This window comes from Furipterus horrens, unplaced genomic scaffold (assembly GCF_987537825.1).
Source record: "Furipterus horrens unplaced genomic scaffold, mFurHor1.1.pri manual_scaffold_2, whole genome shotgun sequence".
NCBI lineage: Eukaryota > Metazoa > Chordata > Mammalia > Chiroptera > Furipteridae > Furipterus > Furipterus horrens.
In genome coordinates this window covers 47,553,909-47,576,725 of record NW_028327172.1, presented here as the reverse complement: position 1 = coordinate 47,576,725, position 22,817 = coordinate 47,553,909, and the positions used below count along the sequence as shown (strand labels likewise).

Sequence of the window (22,817 nt, the reverse complement as noted above, 5' to 3'; positions counted from 1 at the left end):
CAAGAGGTTATGAGGTTCCCTGAGCCTCAGTTTCTTCATCGATGAAATAAGGATGTTGAGCTAGATAACTCTAATATTCCCCCTAGCATTTATCAGCTAATTAGGATAGTCTTACTTTTGAGATCAAGAACCTAAAACTAAAAGAGGTTAAGTGATTTTCTTGAGGAACAGTCAGTACCAGAACAAAACTGGGATTAGAATTCAGGTTTTCTACTTCCAAAGTATCATACCTTGGAAAATATAAAATAAGAAATTTTCATTTGTACAGGCTCTCAGACCATGAAACTTGCTGTGTCCCTAAATCTTCACTCTCAGCATGACTATGCCCTTGGGATCATCAAGTTATGTGGCTGAACTTGTGAAATTAATCATCAAATTGCTTTCAATCTCCTAAATTTCACTCCAAAAAGATTTGATCCTTTTTATTTGAATTCTACTCCTCTAATCACTGCTCTAATTTTTTCCATTAAAATGAGAAAATATTGCCATCTACTGGACTCTGAAGACATTGCTCCTACAGTTTTCAGTTTGATAAAAGATTTCTTACCAATCTAACCCAATAGTTATTATGACAGTATGAGTTACATGAAAATACAACTCCAAAAGTTTGGGCTGGAGGTAAAGGAAGGTATGAGAAATAGCATCACCTCAAGATTTTTAGTCTCAAAATTACTATTGCTATGATAGCCTTAAATATAGCATCATTCACTAACAAATTTTTATTGAGCACCCACTACAGGCCAGATGGAAGGAACACAATGTTGACAGAAAGATATGCATTAGAGATGTAATCCCTCTTACTATAAGGTTTAGAGCCTAGTGAGTAGTGGTTTCCATTTATATGCCAGGCTTATAACATACATTATCATCTTTAATCCTCAGAAACAATTTATGATGAGGCAGAAATTATCTCCATTCACTGTTAAGAAAACAAACACAGACATGACTCAATTTGTCCAAGAGCTCTCTCACAGGCAAACAGCAGTAGTGCCTGAAATTAAACTCATATCAATCTGACTCCAAAACCCATATTCTTAACCACTAGGAGTATGCATTCACCAGGCAGCAGACAGCATCCTCCTAGAAAGAAGAGTAGTTGCCAAAAGGAATTTCATGTGAAGATAATCTTACTTGTGCATATTAAAGACATAACTCCTGAACTTGGATCGGAAAGGGTTCCAGCTTACTGGATAAAAAGCTGGCCAACAGCCTCTCAATCCACCCTGTTCCCCCAATCGCCACCGTGCAGTTAAATCCACCTAGAAAACAACACCTCACCTAGCCACCTAGCCTATTTACCAACCGCCATCCAACCCAACTTCAAGTTATAACAGCGTTCCTTTTACAGTCCCCAAACACTTGAAAGAGCACCTCTTCCTAAGGTGCTCTTCAAATTATTTACAGTTCTGCTATAATTCACCTGAATTACCTGTAAGACACAAGTAATTGATATCCAAAACATTTTTCAAACTAAACCTATTTGTAAACTAGCACTCTTCTGGAATACATGCATTTTATCTCAACTAAAAGAGTAAGTGTTTGTGAATATGTGTCTAATACATTTGTACCTCATAGTACCTGTTAGCTAATAAAAATATCAACTGGTCTCTGCCCCCAGCTCCTGGCACAGAGCTCCTAATACCCTCGTAATTCCCCTAAGGCATAAGAGTCTACAGAGCATCTTGTGTTGTAATATTTGGCCTCCCAACACAGGGCTCCTGAAATCCTTGTAAATTTCATGGCTGAAAGGAGTGTCTTTTGTTCTAATGAGGCAATACTGAATGAGGGCTGGTCACCTGAAAGACCAAGCCATGGTTAGAAGCTTGGAATTTTTAGTCCTCCCCTCCACTCTCTCTTAAGAAGGAAGGGTTAAAAATGGAGTTAATGATTGATTATGTCTACATGATGAAGCCTCCATATTATCCCAAAAGTATGGAGTTCAAGTTGGCCGACACATACACACTACACACTGGGAGGGTGACGTACCCCAACTCCACAGGGACAGAAGCTCCTGCGGGTGGGGCCCTCCGTGGGGCCCGCCCAGACCTAGCTCTCTGCATCTCTTCTACCTAGCTGTGTTCATCTGTATCCTTCATCAAATTCTTTAACAAGCTGGTACCTGTAACTAAGTGTTTTCATAAGTTCTGTGAGCCACTCTAACAAATTACTCAAACTCAAGGAGGGGTCACTGGAACCTTAAATCTAGAGCTGGTTGGTCAGAAGCACAGGTGATAACCTGGGATTGCGACTGGTCTCTGAAGTGGGAGTAGATGGGACAGTCTTATCGGGCTGAGCCCTTAACCTGTGGCATCTGACACTATCTCCAGGTAGATAGTGTTAGAATCGAGTTAAATTGTAGGACACCCCACTTGTGTCACAGAGAATGACTTGTTGGTGTAGGAAAAGACCTCCAAGTGTGAGAAGTGAAGTGTGAGTAGCAAAGGAGACACAGAGGGAAGAGAACACAGTAGGGAAGAACCGGGTTTTTCCCCACAACAGGAGGGAAAGATTGCATTCTTTTTCCCTTTCAGTGCCTAGTTAAATAAAGGGCACACAGTACGTATTTAATATTTATAGACAGAAAAAATTATGATTCACTTTTATAATTAAATTTTCATAATCATTTATTCAATTATCTCTTTGTCCCTGTTAAATATTCAAGAGTTCCATATCTGTACGCCAAATAAATGAAATTTTACTATATAATATTAGCAAGAACATATTACTTTCCCTAGTAATGCCAGCAGAAGTTACTGAACAAAGGTTTCAAACCCACAGTGTATGTTTTACCCAAAGATTTTCAAATGTATTAATTTCCAAACACACTCCCTTATGAACTGATACTTTTGTAAAAGACAATAAAAAGGCACAAAAATGTCAAATTGCCATAAGTTTTGAAACATTTACTCTTATTTTTATATTTGGCTCACCACAAACTGGTGACAAGACCGTTCTTGGACTAGCTCTGGTCCACAGACTCCATTTTGAATAACAATAGTCTAGTCTGTCTTACCTTAAAACACATAGACTTACTATATATTAGTTTTTGTATGGTTGTTAGTTTACAGACGTTTTAAACATTTTTATGTGCCTTGCTGTGACTTCCTGTTACTACCCACACCTTCCCTTTGGAATCACTTCCCCATTTGCACTGTTCTGTCCAGTATAGATAAAGGGCCTGTGGGTGGTAAACTCTCAGTCTTTGTGTATTTAAAATTGTTCCTCCGTCACCCTCACTCTTGACTGAAGGTTTACTAGAAACAGATTTATATATTAATAGTTAATAGAACTTTGTAGATATATTTTTTCTGGCATCTACTGTTGCTGTGGAGAAGTTGGCTGTCACCCTAATTCGTGTATATTTCCTTTCTCTCTGCTAGCTCCTAAGATTTTCCCTTTTAAAATTATCCTTAAAGATCTAGTCTCTCTAAGATGTCTAAGGTGTCTTAGGGAGAGCCCTATCTCAATTTTGGTGCTCATTTGGTGTGCATTTTGCCCAGAGGAGCCGATCTCCCAGCCAACTATTCCCAAGCTTTCTGCTTCTGCCCACTTGTTTGTGTTTCTATTCCATTTCTGTTTCAAAGATGTTCATTATTTTGCTTTTTGTTTCTGTATTTTAGCAAGGTAGGTCCTCTATAAACGTAGCTGATTTCACCAATCATTGCTTTTTGTTTGGTGTAGCAGAAGGTCTCAAAGTGTGCACTTATAATGACATCTTGATTGGAAACCCTGCTTTCTTAATAAAGAAAAAAATGCCTTTTTAAGGTTCTGCCTCCATGTCAGGTGTTCATCTGAAAGCTGGTGCAGGGGCAAGACAAGTAGGACTTAAAAATTTATAAAGCTCATCAACTGAAGGACTACAGAATAAAATGTACCAGTATGACAATCATATATTTCATAAACATCTACTGACCATTTGGTCTTGGATCCCAGCTCTGCTATTTAGTAGCTGTGCAATCTTGGGAAAGTGACTTAACTGCTCTGTGCCAGCTTCCTCTTCTATACAAGGACAATTCTGAGGTTTAAATGAGGTAAAATATGTCAAGCACTTAGCATAGTGCCTGGCACATAAGTGCTCACTAAACATCAGCCATTATTATCATCATTTAGAGGAAACACTGTGCTCTCTGTTTCCACAGAAAAGAAAAACTTCCCACTCCATTTCCCAGCAAGGAGGGTCATAAAAAACACTTCCAATTTCTCTGTGTCCTTCACTCACTCCTCCCAGCACAGGCAGATAACTTACCCGACTGCTGAGCTAGCAAGATGAAACTGAGCACAGCTGCCTCTGTCCTTTCTGCCCGCCTCCCATTCAGAAGAAGCAGTAAGTTCTGCTTTGCGCCCGGAGGATCAGGCTTTGCCGTGTAAGGGGAAGATCCCAGTTTTGCTTGTTTTATTTTTATTTTTGTGAGGGGAGGTTCAATTTGGAAGGAAGTATATACAAGTTCTTTAGCTGAGGAATTTAAGCCACATTTGCCAAATAGTTTTACCAGGAATAAAGCCATGTGTTCCAAAGGTAGGAAGAGAAGAAAGGGGTAAATTACTGGCCTGCTCAAAACCTAACTGCTATTACATCTGGCTATAGGATCCCTAGGGAGATTAAATACAATAACAGATATAAAGGTCTTAAAACAATGTTTCATACATAGTAACACTCAACAGGTACTAGACGTTAGTATTACGTGCCAGGCAGTGTACTAGATAGTGAGTTGGTTACCAGTTGCAGGAGAAACTCAGTCCCTCAACAGTGTCAAGATGCCTGACCCTGTAAAAGGGACATTAAAAACAACACCAATAGCAGTCCCACATCCTCTCATTAAATCAAACATTTTTACTTAGCAAATACTCTATCTCAAGAAGTATGATAGTACTAGGAATTCAAAATTACACATAGAAATCTGTCCTTAAGAAGCTTAAAAACTAGAAAGGAAGATAGAGTGGTATACTTTATGTCAAAGGTATATATACGTTGTTGATATACTATAGGATCTCAGAAGATGAGAAGGGCTTTAAAAATAAAGAAGGTTATCACAGCTTGAACTGAGTTTTGAAGAAGTCACTGAGAATTGCTTCCATTATGCCAAACCCAATGGGCAATTTTCAGTTGTCATCCTAATTTGACTATTCCCTCCCATTGAAACAAACAACAACAAAACACACACACACACACACACACGTTTTAAAAAAACCTAAAACCTCTCTTTCTTTGGCCTCTGAGAGTCTTTAAAAGACTTCACTCACTTTTCCATATTAATCTATCACCACTCCTTCTCAGTCATCTTTCCAATGCCTCCTGCTCTATTTGGCCTTTAAAAGTTAAGAGTTCTGTCCTCAGTGGATTAAGCACAGGCCTGTGAACCAAAGTGTCACTGGTTCAATTCCCAGTCAGGGCACATGCCTGTGTTGTGGGCCAGGTCCCCAGTTTAAGCCGCGCAAGGCAACCACACACTGATGATTCTCTCGCTCTCTTCCCCTCTCTCTAAAAATAAATAAATAATCATAAAGAAAAGAAAAGAAAAGCTAGAGGTCATCAAGGCTTTGTTACTAAGCCCCTTTTTTCGCACTGTAGAGCCTGTCCTTAGTCTATCTTATCTGAAGTCATGACTTCAGTGACTATTTACCATTGGCTCCATACTTATATTTCAAATTCACTTTTGTCCTCTGAACTCCAGACTCATATATCCAAATGCATCCTTAACAACTACATATGGATATCCTGAAGTCACTCAAAGTTTGTATAATCAAATCTCAACTTGTGACCTGCCTCCACCAAACCTGGTCTTCCTCCAGCATCCCCTAGTCTCTCAGTGTCTGGCACCTTTATCCATTCAGTTACTTTATCCAAGCCAGAAACCTAAGTCATCCTAATACCTCCTTTTTCCTTACAACCTAAATTCAAACCATACCAAGTCCTAATGCTTTTACCTCCTCAATCTTTCTTAATCCATCTTCTCTCTATTCTACCACAATCCTATTGTTCCAAAGTATCAGCACCTCTTACCTGCAAGACCCTCCTTACTGGCTTCCCACACATAGTCTTGTCTCTTTTACAATCATTCCTTACTACAGCCAGAACAAAATTATAAACACACAAATTTCTATCACTTGCCAGGCTAAAAATCCTTCAACACACTCCACTATTAGGATATAATCCTATAAAAGGTTCTGCATGACATGATCCTTACCTACCTCCCAGCCTCATCGGGTGTCATCCTCCTTCACCACTCTAACTTTCCTTCAGTCCCTAAAGCTCACCATGTCCCCTTCTATTCCATGGCCTTCCAACACGTTACCCTCCTCTGCCTGCATTGCTTACTCTCACTCCCTCCACATAGTTCACGTCCACTGATCCTTGGGATTGTAACCTTAAAAGTCAAGACCCTAAGAAGACCTTTCTTGACCCACTAGAGTAGTAATAAGGTCCTCATTACGTGCTTTTATAGCATTTACAATCATTTGTTTATATATTTATTGTTAGGTTCCTTGATGAATGTTTGTCTCTTCCAGACACTCCACGACAACAGGAAAATATACATTTGCTCACCATTGTACCTTTAGCACTTAGAGCACAGTGGCTGACATTCAGCAGGTGCTCAAAGAGTAGTTGTTAAATGAATGGAGCATTCTAGCAATAGAATCTCAGACAACCAAGAATTATGAAGCAGATGATCACTAAAAGCAAATAATGCAGAGAACATTACTCATTGGTTTGTGACTACTATTAAGTGGGATAAAGAACATCAATTACCTGGCATCATACCAATAGTAGGTACTTGATAAATTATAAATTCTCTTTTCTTTCCTTTCTCTATAATCACCTTTAGGAATAGAGATAGCATTGACTATAATATAACTTGACTCGTAGTTTCTTAGATGTACTGGAAGTTGTAAAAGATATCTGAAACATTTAATAAGATTGTATTGCATTTAATCAAAATTCACCATTCTTTCTTAATCCCCAAAGAATTATGTAGAATAATAAAAAGCAGTTCAGATTTGCTTTGAGGAAAATGAAGATAATTTAGATTTAGAAAAAATGAATTGGGGTGGTCACAGAATAAGTTTTCATTTTAAAGGCATTCACCCTAAGCCACATTAAACAACAAATTTATAATAATACTTAACACATGAATTTGTTTACACAGAGCTTTTTTGCCCTGTAAGTCAAGGCATGCCCACACTAAACAGAACTGCTAGCACTAGAAAAATCCTCTTACCTTATGTTCAAATGGAGCACCATAGTAGCCGTCATTCAGCCCAAAAATTATTTCATTTTGGTTGCGGGCATGAATCTAAGAGAGGAGGAAAACATACTATCAGTTCTGCTCATTCCAATCAAGTTTTAATATGATCAGAGAATGACAGTTGCAACGGGATACTTCAGTGCTGGAAAACAGGCTGGCTATATATCTAACAAACCAGCAGAAAACAACTCATTCTCATTGGACCAAGTCATCAACTGAGAATATCCTGCTTTAGTTTAGTCAAAGGCCTCACAAAACCATGACATGAGATCACAGGCACCATCATTCACATGTATTCTCCACAAACACTTCTTGAGGTTGTTACGGAAAGACTATTCCTAAAGTACAGGGATTCAGAAGCTGATACCACACATTCTCTTATCACAAAGAAAACACAATCCAGTTAAGTCTATAAAAAACATGAAGCCCTAGGAAAAAATAAAAAATTAATATTTTGAATTTTCAAAAAGACAGTTTAAAGATAATATCTAATCTCTAAAGTCTTTAAATGTCTGCTTAATTATTGCCTGCATACTGTTCTCTTTCAAATGCAACTGATTTGAGTTTTAGTCAGTACCACCTCAAATTAAATTTTACCCGAAAGGTAGGAAGAATAAAACTTTAAAACTGAAGAACTAAGATAAAAACTAACTCAAAACGGTATAAAATATCTAATTGTGAGACATGAAAAGAGATTTAGTTGCTTGATCATGAAGAGTTGTGGATAAAGAAGAGAGTTACCTACAGAGGAATTCCCATTAAGGCTATAAGCTGATTTCTCAAAAGAAACTTTGCAGGCAAGAAGGGGATGGCAAGAAGTATTCAAAGTGATGAAAAGCAAGGACCTACAATCAAGATTACTCTATCCAGCAAAGCTATCATTTAGAATGAAAGGGCAAATAAAGTTCTTCCCAGACAATATAAAGTTAAAGGAGTTCATCATCACCAAGCCCTTATTATATGAAATGTAAAAGGGACTTATTTTAAAAAAAGATCAAAACGATGAACATTAAAATGACAACAAACTCACAACTATCAACAACTGAATCTAAAAAATAAAAAAAACAACAAGAACAAACTAACAAACCACCAGAACAGGAACAGAATCATAGGTATGGAGATCATTTAGACAGTTAACAGCTGGGAGGGGAAGGGGAAGAATGTGGGAAATTGTGCAGTGATCAAGAAGCATAACTGGCAGGAACAAAATAGACAGAGGGAAGTTAAGAATAATATAGGAAATGGTGAAGCCAAAGAACTTAAACACACAAACCAATGGACATGAGCTAAGGAGGAGGGGGAGGTTGCTGGAGGTAATGGGGGTACGGGGCAGAGGGGGGCAAAGAGAAAAAAATCGGGGCAATTGTAACAGAATAATCAATAAAATATACCTAAAACTAAATAAAAATAAAAGTTTAATTGCTTTGGTAGTGAAGGAATAACTGAGGGTTCAAGTTAAAAGATAGAAAGAATTACCAGAGTAGAATATTCAATCTCTTCTTTCTCTAGCTACAGATAGAGTAGCCGAAGCCAACAGCAGGAAGTTCTGGGAACATTTTTCTAACTTCTATACTTCTACCTCTATTAGTAAAGCAAAATTTATCACATGTTCCTTGTTTACCCACATCATTTACTTAACTGAATATACTACTACAAAAAGATGAGTCGGCAATAACAAATTTATAATAAAACTATAAATCTCAAGACGTATTTCATTTTATAAGAGAAAAGAGAAAATATTAGAAAAATTAGAAGGGATGTGAAATTTTACAAACATAAAATATTGTATACACATATACAGCTAAAGGAATAAAAGATTAAAATCATATGCATCTAAATGTTAACAATGGCTGTAGCCGGGTCAAAGGATTATACATAATTTTTTATTCTCTCTGCTTTTCATAATTTTCCAAATTGTCCACAAAGAACATGTATTACTTTTAAAATTGCAAGAAAATCTACCAGTTTGGGGCAGGTCTGCAGGGGGCGCAGGACCCTAACAACAGGAGCAAATTTAATAGAAAAGGAAAGAACCCATAACATAAACTCCATTAAGATGGTATTAAATTAATTTGCTGAAAAATAAGAGACAACTTGGTTCCAGTACATGAAAAGTTCTAGAAAGATAGTAGGCTTTAAAAAAAAAAAAATGGCCCCAGCCAGTGTGGCTCAGTTTATTGGGCATCATCCCACAAACCAAAAGGTCGCAGGTTTGATTCTCAGTCAGGGCACATGCCTGGGTTGCTGGTTCGGGTCCGGGCAGGCACATTTGAAAGGCAGCAGATCGATGTTTCTCTCCCCCCTTCTCCTTTCCATCCCCTCTCTCAATAAGCATGTCCTTGGATAAGGATAAAAATAATAATTTTTTAAAAAATCAAGTGATCTGGGTTCTATTTCCAACTTCAACTCTGATTTGTTTATCTTTATAGTCCTAGTGCCCAGCACTCTATCCAACTTATAGTAATTAATCAATGTTAATAGTTCATTCTTTAATTCCTTATCAGCCAAAAGAAGAAAATGCCCCTTGCTCCATCTTACAGAGGTGTCATAAAGATTAAAAGAGATAACTGAAAATGAAAGTACTTTTTGGAAGTTAGACATGAACAATATCGGGGGAGGGAAATCTAATAATGTATCAGAATCAGGCAACTATAAAGCTCAGAAAGATCCCTTTGTTCTTGAACTAATAAAGAAAAAAAAAAGCATGCTTAATAAACAGGCTGCAAAGACCAACTTAGTTCATGACTTCTGGGTAAAATATCCTGATTTACTCTATTACCTCTAAAGGCTATTCAGGAAGCAAGGTTATAGCTGTAGCTCTGGCACAAACAAGTATGAGACTTTGGACAAGCTGCATCCTCATTCTGGACCTAGTTCCCTCAACTAAAAATGGATGAATTGGATTATGGTCATACTTCTGTGCCTTTCCACATGTTTTCTCCTTTGGCTAATTCCAACATACCATTCAAAATTCACTAGGACTATCAATCAACTCAATCTAATTAACACTTGTAAAGCATTCCATTCAATGTCAGCAGAATACACATCACATGTACATGAAACATTCATTCACCAAGATAGATCATATCTTCTGAACCACAAAATAAATCTCAAAAAAGTTCAAAGGACTGCTATCATACAAACTATTTTCTCTAAATTCAACAGAACTGAAGTAGAACTCAACAAAATGATGTCTGGAAAATCTACAGACGTTTGAGAATTAAACAACATACCTCTAAATAACTCTTAAGTCAAGAAGGAATAAAAGGGAAATTTTTAAATATTCTTAATTAAATAAAAATGAAAAGAAAATGCCAAAATTTGCAGGTCAAAGCGAAAAATTTACTTAATGCTTATTTTAGACAAGAGAAGTTTCAAATCAGTAATCCAGGATCCTGCCTTAAAAAACTAGCAAAGAACATCAAATTAAACACAAAACAAGCAAAAGGAATAAATTAATAAGAATAAAAGCAGAAATCAGTGGAACTGAAAATAATATCAATAAAGATATTCTATTAGACAAAACACTTTTTTGAAAAAATAATAAAATTAATAAATCTCTAGTCAGAACGATCTTAAGACAAATTACCAATAGCAAGAATAAAAGAGGAAAGCATCACCATATCCTACATACCTGTAATTGATATAGTAATATCATGGGAATTTTTATAACAACAAATTTGTAATCTTAGATGAAATCAACAAATTCTTTGGAGGACAACCTATCAAAGTTCACTTAAGAAGACACAGATAACCTGAAGAGTTTCTTACCTAACAAAATAATTGAAGTCATACTTCTAAACTTTCCCACAAACAAATCTTAATATCCACTTGGCTTCACTAAATAATTCTATCAAACATTTGTGAAATAAATAAAAACTCTACACAAATTCCTCCCAAACATAGAAGAGTAAACACTTTGCAATCCATTTTATGAGATCAGCATTAGTCTGATACTAAAGCAGACAAGGACATTTCAAGAAAAATACAGACCAATATTCTTCATGGAATTAAATGAAAATAGCCTTAATGGAATATTAGCAAATCAAATCTGCTCCAAATGAAAGGAAACTTCCTCAGCTTGATGAAGTATCTACAAAATTTATAGCTAATATACTTAATAGTGAAAGACTGAATACTTCCCCTCAAGATCAGCAACAAAACAAGGACATCCACTCTACAACTCTACCCATTTAACATTATTTAACCAGTAAAATAAGAGAAGAATTTGACATAAACATTAGAAAGGAAGAAAGTAAGGCATCTGTGTCCACAGACAACATGACTGACTACATAGCAGTCTACAAAAGGAATCCACAAAGAAAAAAACTACCAAATCTAATAAGTGAGTTTAGTAAGGTCATAGAATAAAAGATCAATACAGAAATGTTTCTACATAATAGAAACAAAAATTAGAAATAGGAATATTTTTTAAAGGAATACATTTAAAACAGCATCAATAAACATGGAATCCATAGGCACAAGTCTAACAAAATATGAGCAAGACCTGTATGCTATATGCTACAAAAAAACTGCTGAGTGAAATCAAAGATTTTCACAAATAGAGATACATCATGTCCGTAGATTAAATACTCAATATTTTTTAAGATGTCAATTCTCCCCAAATTTTCTTAGATTCAATACCAATCAAAATCCCAGCAAGATTTTTGTAGAAATTGACAAGCTAACTAAAATGTATATGTAAAGGTCAAAGGTCTAGAAGAGCCAGAATAACTTTGAAAAGAGAACAAACGTGGAAGGTTCATATTACCTGTATTCAAGACTATTGAAATTTCAGTAATCAAGATAATGTGATGAGGGCAGAGGGGGTGAGAAGGTGGAAGAGGTTACAAGGGGGATAAGTGGCAATGGAAAAAAATACAATAAAAATATATATTTATAAAAAGGTAATGTGGTATTCACATAGGGCAGACATGTTGATCAGTGAAGAGGTGAGAAATAGACCCACACAAATGATTTTCAACAAATGATTTTCAACAAATGATTTTCAAAGAAGACAAGGTAATTCAATGGAGAAATAACGCCTTAACAACAAAGAATACAGGAACAAATGTTCATCCATCCAAAACACAATGAACCTTGCACTTTATATAAAAGTTAATTCTCAATGGATAATAAACATAAATGTAAAACATAAAACTATAAAATTTCTAGAAGAAGAACTTCATAGGAGAAAATCTTTATGACCTTGGGTTAGGCAAAGATGTCTTAGAGAAGATATAAGAAGAATGAAACATAAAATAAAAAAACTGATATATCTTATTAGGGAATTCTGTACCCAAGAGTAGGTAGGACGATAACCAGGCCCAGCTTGAAGCAGCTAGAGGAGCATGAGACTGTTGCCCATTGTCCTTTATAAGATTATAAAGGGTCTCAAGTCTGAGGGGGGGGGGGTTCTTGTTATAAATTAATTAATTAATTAATTAATTAATTTTAAAATAGTGATAATATAGGAAAGGGAGAAACCAGAGAGCTTGTATGCATGACCCATGGGCATGGACTGGGGTGAGGGGGGTGGAATTCTGGGGGAGGGGGGTGCTGGGCAGAGGAAAGCAAAGAGGAAAAAATTGGAACTATCGTGACAATATAATCAATAAAATATACCTTACATAAATAAATTAAAAACTGATACAGTGGACTTTATCAACGTTTTTTAAAACTTGTTTTTTGCATGATATTTTTAAAAAATCAAAAGACAAAGCCACAAAAGGCAGAAAATATTCAGAAAATACATATCTTATAGAGGACTTACTCATATCCAGACTACATACAGAATTTTACAACTCAATAATGAGAATTCAAAAAAATTAAAAATGGGCAAAAGAGCTGAGCAAACATTTCACAAGAGAGAAAAGAGAGAACATGTGCATACAAGCAAGACATTGATGGCAAATAAAATTTTTTTTAATGCTCAGCATCATTTCATCATTAGGAAAATTAAAATTTATATCACAATGAAATATCACTTCCAACCTATTAGAATGGCTAAAATTTAAAAGACTGACAATAACAAGTGCTTACAAAGACATGGAACTATCATACTGTGCTGATGGGAAAGCAGAATGGTAGTCACTTTGGAAAGCAATATGGCAATTTTTAAATTTCAACGTACACTTACCATTAGGACAATAAATTTCATTCCCAGGTATTTGCTCAAGAAAAATGACAACATATGTCAACACAAAGATCTATATTTAAACACTCACAACAATATTCACTGTGGTAGTAGTTACACTGTACTCAACTTTATACATTTTTCAAACTCAACAAACCTAACATAAAAAAAATAAATTCCATTCCTAAGCCAGCCCTCCCTGACTCTATCCAGTCATGTCTAAATACCTCTTTCATGTACTCCCATAGCTTTCTATGTAGCAATTCATAAATTATCAGTTTATGGGGTCTAAGAATCATCTCTTATTCATCTTTGGATCCTTAACACTAAGAACAGTGCCTGGCAGAAAGTAGATCAATGAATCTGAGTGATTCTGATTATTATCCTGATACATTTTAGTCTTAATTGCCTCTAAAATTTTTAAATTCTATTTTATCTGATTGTCTAGTAGCCTATAAGTTGTTATACATATTTCATAGGTATGTGAAATATTATATAATATTACTTCCACAATAATATTAAGTTTCTAATTATATTTTTAAAAATAAACATGTTTTTCTTTTGTTCTCTGTTATACCACCAAGCGTCCCTGGCTGGTTTAGCTCAGTGAATTGAGCGTCGGCCTGCGAGCTAAGTGTCGCTGGTTCGATCTTCTAGTCAGGGTACATCAGAGAAGGAAAACTCTGACTCCAAAAAACCTCCGCTGCCTTGCGGCATACCTCTTCAGGGGAAAGGCTAAGGGAGTAAACCCCGACAGAAAATCCGGAGCCGGAGTCCCTAAGGCGGTTTGACGTTGTAGTCAACACCGGCAACTCCTGCGGCGCACCTGAAGCCAAGCTGTATTGACTCCGTCTTTCCCTTGGACCCTTCAGCTGCGAAGAGAGGGGGGGTCTGCTGCATGGGCAACAGCAGACCCTCCATATCACCCTGCCCAGGCTCTGTAGCTTCAGTAGAAGCTACACCATCGTCTCTCGAGACGGACGGATGCCGACGACGACGATACCAACATAACCAGCTTTGTACGAAGACACTTGAATGTTGACACTCTGCAATTAGGGCAGGTTAGACATAAGCAAAGTCAGGTATTTTAATCAAACAACCACTTAAGGAATGTGTGAGTTGAAAAGTATGAGGAAGGCCATCTTCTCTGGCCAAACCTGCCCTACAACTCTATAGCCTACAGCCCTGCAATTCTAATGTTAAGAAGCACCATCCTCCACAAAATGTAGATCCTTTCAGAAGAATAATAAACAAGTGCTTAATATCATAGACTATCCATAGAGAGCCTACTACAGCATGTGGGAATAAAGAAAGGGTATGTGCTTCAGTTCGGGGTCCTGATTGGCCAACCTAAATGTAACAAATTTCTACTACTGAAACAGAGGAGAAAGGACCTAAACAGCATAAAAAAGATCCAATCAGAAACAAAGGATACACTCATTGAAATAAAGAACAATTTACAAGGAAACAACAGTAGGATGAAGCTGAGAATCAAATCAATGATTTGGAACATAAGGAAGCAAAAAACAACCAGTCAGAATAACAAGAAGAAAAAAGAATCCAGAAAAACATGGATAGTGTAAGCAGCCTCTGAAACAAATTCAAGAGGTCCAACATTTGCATCATAGGGGTGCCAGAAAGAGATGAGAAAGAGCAAAAAATTAGAAATCTATTTGAAAAAATAATGAAAGAAAACTTCCCTAATTTGGTGAAGGAAATAGACATGGAAGTCCAGGAAGCACAGAGTCCCAAACAGGATGTACCCCAAAAGACCCACTCCAAGATACATCATAATTAAAATGACAAAGGTTAAAGATAAAGAGAGAATCTTAAAAGCAGCAAGAGAAAAGCAGTTAGTTACTTATAGGAAATTCCCATAAGATTGTCAGTTAATTTCTCAAAAGAAACTTTGCAGGCTAGAAGAGATTGGCAAGAAATACTTAAAAGTCATGAAAAGCAGGGACCTTCAGCCAAGATTAATCTACCCAGCAAAGACATCATTCAGAATCAAAGGGCGGGTGAAAAGCTTCCCAGACAAGAAAAAACTAAAGGAGTTCATCATCACCAAACCATTATTATATAAAATGTTAAAGGGACTTACTTAGGAAAAAGATCAAAACTAAAACAGGAATAAATACATATCTATCAACAATTGAATCTAAAAAATAAACTAAGCAAACAAGAAGAACGAAGACAGAATCATGGATACAGAGAACGTTTTGACAGTTGTGAGATGAGAGGTGGTGGGAAGAATATGTAAAGAGGTGAGGGGATTAAGAAGTACAAATAGGTAGTTACAGAATAGCCATGGGGATGTACAGTACGGTGTAGGACATGGAGTAGCCAAAGAACTTATACGCATGACCCATGGACATGAAAATGGTGGGGGGATCACCTGAGATAGTGAGGGGGTGCTGGGTGGAGGGGGGCAAAAAGGGAAAAACTGGAACAACTATAATTGCATAATCAATAAAATAAAAAGAAACATACCACAAATTATATATTATTACATAAAATATTAAGAAACATCAGGGATGTTTGTAGATATGACTAACATTTTAGGGTTACCTTTAACAGTAGTCCTACAGGTACCACAAAACAGAAATGGCATTCATTCCAAGGTAAAGTGAGTGGGTTACCAAGGACTACATGTATATACCAGTGTGCTTACAGCACAAAAACAATGAATTTTTAAGTCAGCCAGGTCTGGATTTAAATCTTAGTTTCAGCTAGCTGTATGATCTTGAGCAGTTTCTTAAAATTTCCTGAGGGTCAATTTCCCCATCTGGAAATATCAACTTTCACAGGGTTGCCATTAACATTAATTATAATAAGCTATGTCTGGGGATGGGAAATAGGTTTCATTTCACATGCAGTTCTAATGTATTGCTAGTTGCATCCTGGAGCACTGTGTTAGAAAAGATTATGGTGCCACTTCTGAGCTCAGCTAGAAGAGCTCTATGATCACCTAACTATGTCACTCATGGGGAATGGGTAACAGTTTATAAGCCAGGCATTTGTCATCCCTGTGCCAAAAATACAGTCAGCAGCTCTTCTTATTCCTAGAATAACCCAGAGCTACCGGTCATAAGAGAAGCTGTTTAATAGTATGTTCCTTGTTCCTTATTTTTAACTTAATTTTCAGATTCTGGGGGGCAGGGCATCAAATAAGACAGAAGAAGCCTTGTGCTATGAGAAAGCATATTCTTTCCTACAAAAAGAACCCTTTTTAATTAACAGATTAGGGACCTTCTTCATAAGTTTATTCAATTAAAGTTTTTTTATACTTGATTCAAATTTCTATAATTAAGTAAACAATCATAAAATGTGGAATCAGAAGAAGAGGTTAATATAGAGAAGACAACTTCTTGAAAGTTACCTGCTGACCCAAGTATTTTAGCCCATCTAAGCAAACTTTCCACTCAATCAACAGCTGGTAGACATTCTCCTTTCCACCCCATATCTTCACCACGAAACAAGACACAGATGTATCAAGACGGTCCGGCATTATTCCAAAATCGAGACTCCGCCACGTTGGGTTCTGTTGATGGAAATGAAAACATGCTTTAGGAAGACTCTAATTTGTTTACATTTATTTCAATTAGATTGTAGATCATTTTGTTTTTAAAAACCAAAGATCTCATGAATATATTAAATTGCAAACAACCAAGAAGACATTCCAATTAACACAACATGGTATTTTAAAATTTCTTCGCTTATTTTATTACAGTCATTAAAAAGAGTATATAGTCTTAATCATATGATACTCCATTTATTTATTCAACAATTAATACACAATTATTACAAACCAACACATAAACAATGCCCTCAAAAGTACCTCAAACCTATTGGAGTCAAAGTTCTATTTGCCGGAGCACAAACACAAGAGTGACAGGAGAGAGCTGTCGAGAGAAATGGGACTGAACTGAATGGAACTTCATGCCTTGCCAAAGAAGCAGCCCTTTACTGTGTGTAAGATGTGGGGTCATTGAAAGGTTTTAAGGTTAATGAACTACTACATGCAACAACATGGGTGAATCTCACAAATACTATGTTAAGCAAAAGAATATATGCCATATTTTCAAAAACCGCTAGTTCAAAAACTAGCAGAACTAATCTATGGTGCTAAAAGTCAGGATAACAGTTCTCTTTCGGAGAAGGTAGTAACTAGAGGGAAAACACAAGAGGTGCTGAAGTTCTATTTCTTAATCTGGTTACCCTGCTCCTTTGAAAAGTCATCAGGCTACTATTTGTGCCCTTTAACATGTTATATCTCAACAAAAAGTAATAAAAATAATTTTTAAAAGATCCAATAATGGGAAAAATACAGCATCTTACAAATCAAATGAAGGTATCTCTACATGACGTAATTTTAGGCCCTAAAGCCTAAATAACAGGAGTTGGAAGACCTTCCTGGCCTTCAAATTACAACACCTGCAAAGGCAGCCATTACTTGCCTATGTGTAAAATCACCTCTGAACAAAAGTGCATGTGCTCCAGCATATAAAATAACTTAAAAATCTAACTGTCAATGATAAGCTCCCAAAAACCATGAAATAACCACTGCTTTCCAAAATAAAAAAAAAAATAAAGACTTGGTGAATATATCTAAAGAGCTGTATCACATGGGGGATAAGATTTTGGAGGTAGTTGTTGTATTAAATATTCTTAAATATTTCATTCTAAAATAAATTAAAAACCTTGGAGGGGAGAGTAATCTTTTGAAGTCATTTCATGTGGATGAATAGAAGACTTAGATTTCTTTCTAGGCCAATACAACATCACTATTGTAAAGCTATTGTCAGTCTTCTTATAGTGGCCTTCTTTTATACCTTTATAGAAAGCTGCCAGACAGTGAGTAATAATTCTCGAGTAGGTGCATTCAGATAAGGGCAGACACAGTCTGCCACACATTCAAAGACTTTATTGCTCAATAATGTTATTGCAAAAGACCCATAAATGATTTTTGTTTATATTTACCTAAACACATCAGCCCATGTTCTAGATAGAACAAATTATTCAAGTACTAACATCATTCAGGGACCTATATCAATTCACAGTGGCAAAAGTCAGGATATGTATAGCTTTAAAAACTTCACTGCCTATTAACTACCCACAGAGAATATAAAATTATTATTTATTGCCAGCACAAGTTTTCTATAACACTGATCAACAGCTGTTTAATCCATACCTATTTAATTGAAGAAATACACAAAAACAGAAAATTTTCAAAACACACACAAACTAGCTATCACTATTCTTATCATTCAATAACAAATGTATGATCACAAGAAAGACAACTAAGAATTCATAAAAGTTGTTCCAACTTTCTCAAAACATGGAAGACAACTAACTGTCTCAGGAATTGCTTAAATTTGTAAGTAATATTTATTCCTCAGCCCAATAAACTCTTTCCCCTGTCTCATTCACCTCTATTCATCCCTCATGTCTCAACTTAGGAATTACTTATTGGTAGAAACCTTTACTAACCCTCTCCCAAATTGAAATAAATAGTACTCCTAGATACTTTCATAGGATCTTCTTCCCTAGTAAAATAAATGCATGTGTCAATTATCTTCGTCTCCCTCCAAATCATATCGTTGACCAAAACGAAGCTGGAAAACCCTCAAGACAATACAATGTAACTCGAGTGATATAATGTGGCAAAATCAAGAAGAGCCAACTCCCTACTCACAGACACACACCCACAAAGACAAAATGTTAATTCATTCAGTCACCATTGCACTGAAACATAAACTTTGAGAGTCACTCAGGCCAGTATCTCATAAATGACTATTTGTACTGTTCATGTCAGTTTTTTTTCCCAAAGATTTAAAAAGAGCTGAGGCAGTTCCAATCCCAACATAAGTTTATGGTTCTGATAATTATGTCACATGCTTTCCCTAAAAAATACATGCTCTAGAACTTTGTTTACTTAATTTTAAGGCCCATCGCTGACCTCTGCTAGATCTAACTCCAGGAGACATTTAATCAGTTGAAAGACGTGTGATACAGGAAAGCAGCAAGATGCTACAAAAGAGCAGGGCTCTGGAACATCAGTTTAATGAGCCACCACTAGCTTTACAGCCTAGAGCAAGTTCCTCAGCCTGAACCTCAGTCCCCTTAATAAACAGACATGTCTCTTACCTTGTATCATTGTTATCAGGATAGGAAACAATATATATAATGCACGGAACACCCTGCTTGAATTACAGGTGGGTACTTAATAATTAACACCTTTTATGTATTAAAAAGCACACATGAATTAGCTATCACTATTCTTACTCCCACCATGAGATTTTTAAGTTTCTAAAAAAGTTTTAAAACTTCCCTTTAAAAAATATCTAATAATTAAATTTATAATTGTTAAAGATGGCTACAAGTGGGTTCATTATAATTCGTCTTTTGTGTATGTACAAAATCCACTTTAACAGAATTCCGTTCCTTCCATTCTTACTGCTTCAATCATTTTAGTTATTACCAATGATTCTTCAATCAAGTTAAGGATAAAAACTTCTCCTGAACCAAAAATAAAAAACTTCCCAAGAGTTAACAAATGGTTTGGAGGGCATAGCTAGCTGAAGCCAGAGACATTAAAGCTGAGTAATACATTCACCAGTAATTATTCTACTATGCTAACTATATCTTACAAGAAGCCACCACTCGGATGTATAACTTGCAGATGCATCTCCATCATCTAACCTGTCAAAGGTGGATTATTTTTGTTGCTCAATTTATTAGCCTTCTCTGGGTAAAGCATTTTGCTGGGCATTAGAAAATAGAAAAATGAGTCCTGGCTGGTGTGGCTCAGTGGATTGAGCACTGGCCTGCAAACCAAAAGGTCACGGGTTCGATTCCCAGTTGGGGCACATTCCTGGGCTGCGGGCCGGGTCCCTGGTTGGCAACCACACACGTTGTTGTTTCTCTCCCTCTTTTTCCCTCCCTTCCCCTCTCACTAAAAATAAAATAAATAAAAAATCTTAAGAAAATAAATAAGTAAGTAAAATCTTAAAAAGAATGAAAACAGAAAAATGAGTAAGTTGGGGGTCCTTGTCCACCAGATGCTCCTAATTTGCATGACCTATAACTGTATCCCTTCCAAAAGCTTACTCTTCTGCCATCCAGCCTTTCACTGTCATCCCGTCTCTCCAGGCCATTTCCCCTGCTGCCCTGGTCCTTGGCTCCCTTGCCCCCACTTAGTCATACTTGCCTAGCAAAATCCTAAACCGCCCCTGCGCACTGCACTTCAGCCATGCTGACTTCTTAGCCATTTCTTGAAAACCTCAAGCACACTCCTGCCTTTGTACTTTCCTGTTTCTTGGTCTGGAATAGTCTTCCCCCACACAGACACAGTTTTTTCCCTTGCTTCTTTCAGGTGTCTGCTCAAATGATTATCTTCTATATGATTACCATAGAAAAACAAGCAACCACCCCTGCCAGACACTCCCTTTTGCTGCTTTATTTTACTCCGTTATATTTATTACCATTTAACATATTCCAATTTTTCAATTCTAACATGTACTTTTCTTCACATTGTAAGATGAATTCTGATTTTAAAAATGTTAAAATCAACCCAGTCCCACAATATTTGACCACCAGGTGGCAGTCATCAGATGTCTGTATGTGCACAACCTTAAAAACAGCTGTTGTTAATATCAACTCTCCCGAGTTAGGCACAGCGTGGTATTATGTGTGCTGAGTTTAATCCCACTTAAAACACCTTTATTGATTTAGATTTAAACAAAAAGAAGTCTTGTAAAAAATATCTATCAAAAATTTAAATTCAAAATATTAAAGAAATAACAATTGTTCACAAGAATGTGGAGTAACCAGAATTTTCACAGAATCCTGGTAAGAGTGTAAATAAAACAATAATTTTGGGGGGCTGCCGGCGAGGTGGGGAGGCAAGTAGGTTCCTCCTGCAGGGCTCCTCGCCATTCTGGTCCTCTACGCTGCAGCGGGGAGCACCGTCACCACAGGACATAAATGCAAGACTGAATAACAAAAAGTTTCCTCTAAGCCATGGCATATCAGTTATACAGAAATACCACTTTGGGAAACAGTCTTCAGGAAAGCCTCGATGAGCTCATACAGTCTCAACAGATTACCCCCCAACTTGCCCTTCAAGTTCTACTTCAGTTTGACAAGGTTATAAATTCAGCATTGGCTCAGAGGGTCAGGAACAGAGTCAATTTCAGGGGCTCTCTAAATACATACAGATTCTGCGATAATGTGTGGACTTTTGTATTGAATGATGTTGGATTCAAGAGGTGACAGAACTTATTAAAGTGGATAAAGTGAAAATTGTAGCCTGTGATGGTAAAAATACTGGCTCCAATACTACAGAATGAATAGAAAAATGGCTTTTTTAATGCCATCTTCTGTTGCTATTCATCACTTTTTTAAAAAGAAGCATAGAAGAGACTTCTTTATTTATTCTAGCATTACAGAAATGACTACACTGTGCTATATTATCAGAGGATCCAGTAGAAAGAAGCTTATAACTCTGTAGCCTCCTACATTACCTTGATTGTACAACATGAAGAAGAACTTTTTTTTAATGACAAATCAAACATTGTTACGTTCCTAATAACGTTCTTTAATAAACTCATTTTAAAACTAAAAAAAAAAAAAAAATAACCAATAATTTTGGAAACTGTTTGGAAATGCATACTAAAGCTGATCCCATGTATATTCCAAGCCAAGTCCACTCCTAGATATACCCCGACAGAAAGGCATTCATACTTTCAAACAAAAGGTATGTACAAGAAAGCTCATGGTAACACTACTCATCTTAGCTCAAAACTAGAGACTAATCATCAACAGAAGACTAGACACACTCTGGCATATTCATAGAGTAGAATACTACAGAGCAAGCAAACTACAAACACAACCTAACAATAATAATGGTGACTCTTAAAACATAAAAGTTAAGACACAGAAATCGGACACAAAAGAGTGTATACTGTATGGTTTCAGTTCCATAAAGCTCAAAAACAGGTAAAATTAACTTATGACACTAAAAGTCAAGAGAGTAACAGAAACTGAAGAGGGCAAGAAGGGGCTTCTAGGGCACTGAAAATCTGTTTCTTGATGTAGACACTAGTTATATGGATGCATTCAATTTGAAAGAAATGACCAAGATGTATACTTAAGATCTGTAAACTCTTATGTATGTTAAAATTCAGTGAAAAATGTCAAGTTTTTATGCAGGTAGAAGGGCACAGAAATAAAGCAGCAAGACACGAATTTGGTATTAGAGAAGAAAACATCTGTCAACAAAGAAATAACCTCATCCATCTTCTTTATAGGACTTAAGAAAACTCCCATAAATTAAGGAAGCTGATTTATATTTTATCACTGAAATACATACAAAAGATCCCCTTATCGCAGGTCAAGCAATGAACCTGAAGAAAGGAAAGAGTGCTAAATAAATA

General features: G+C 36.4%; 1 protein-coding gene and 1 pseudogene across 1 annotated transcript in view; one reads left to right on the top strand and one right to left on the bottom strand.

The window, feature by feature from the left end:
- Nucleotides 1-22,817, bottom strand: part of UVRAG (UV radiation resistance associated) — a 289,384-nt gene that overhangs the window by 226,695 nt on the left and 39,872 nt on the right. Inside the window, exons 4-5 of the mRNA XM_090265619.1 lie at nt 16,760-16,921; nt 7,218-7,292 (exon numbers count right to left, since the gene is read on the bottom strand). Coding sequence (XP_090121745.1) covers nt 7,218-7,292; nt 16,760-16,921 — 237 coding nt within the window. The remainder of the gene's footprint in view (nt 1-7,217; nt 7,293-16,759; nt 16,922-22,817) is intronic.
- On the top strand, nt 21,341-21,762 carry LOC150018518 (transcription initiation factor IIA subunit 2 pseudogene; annotated as a pseudogene).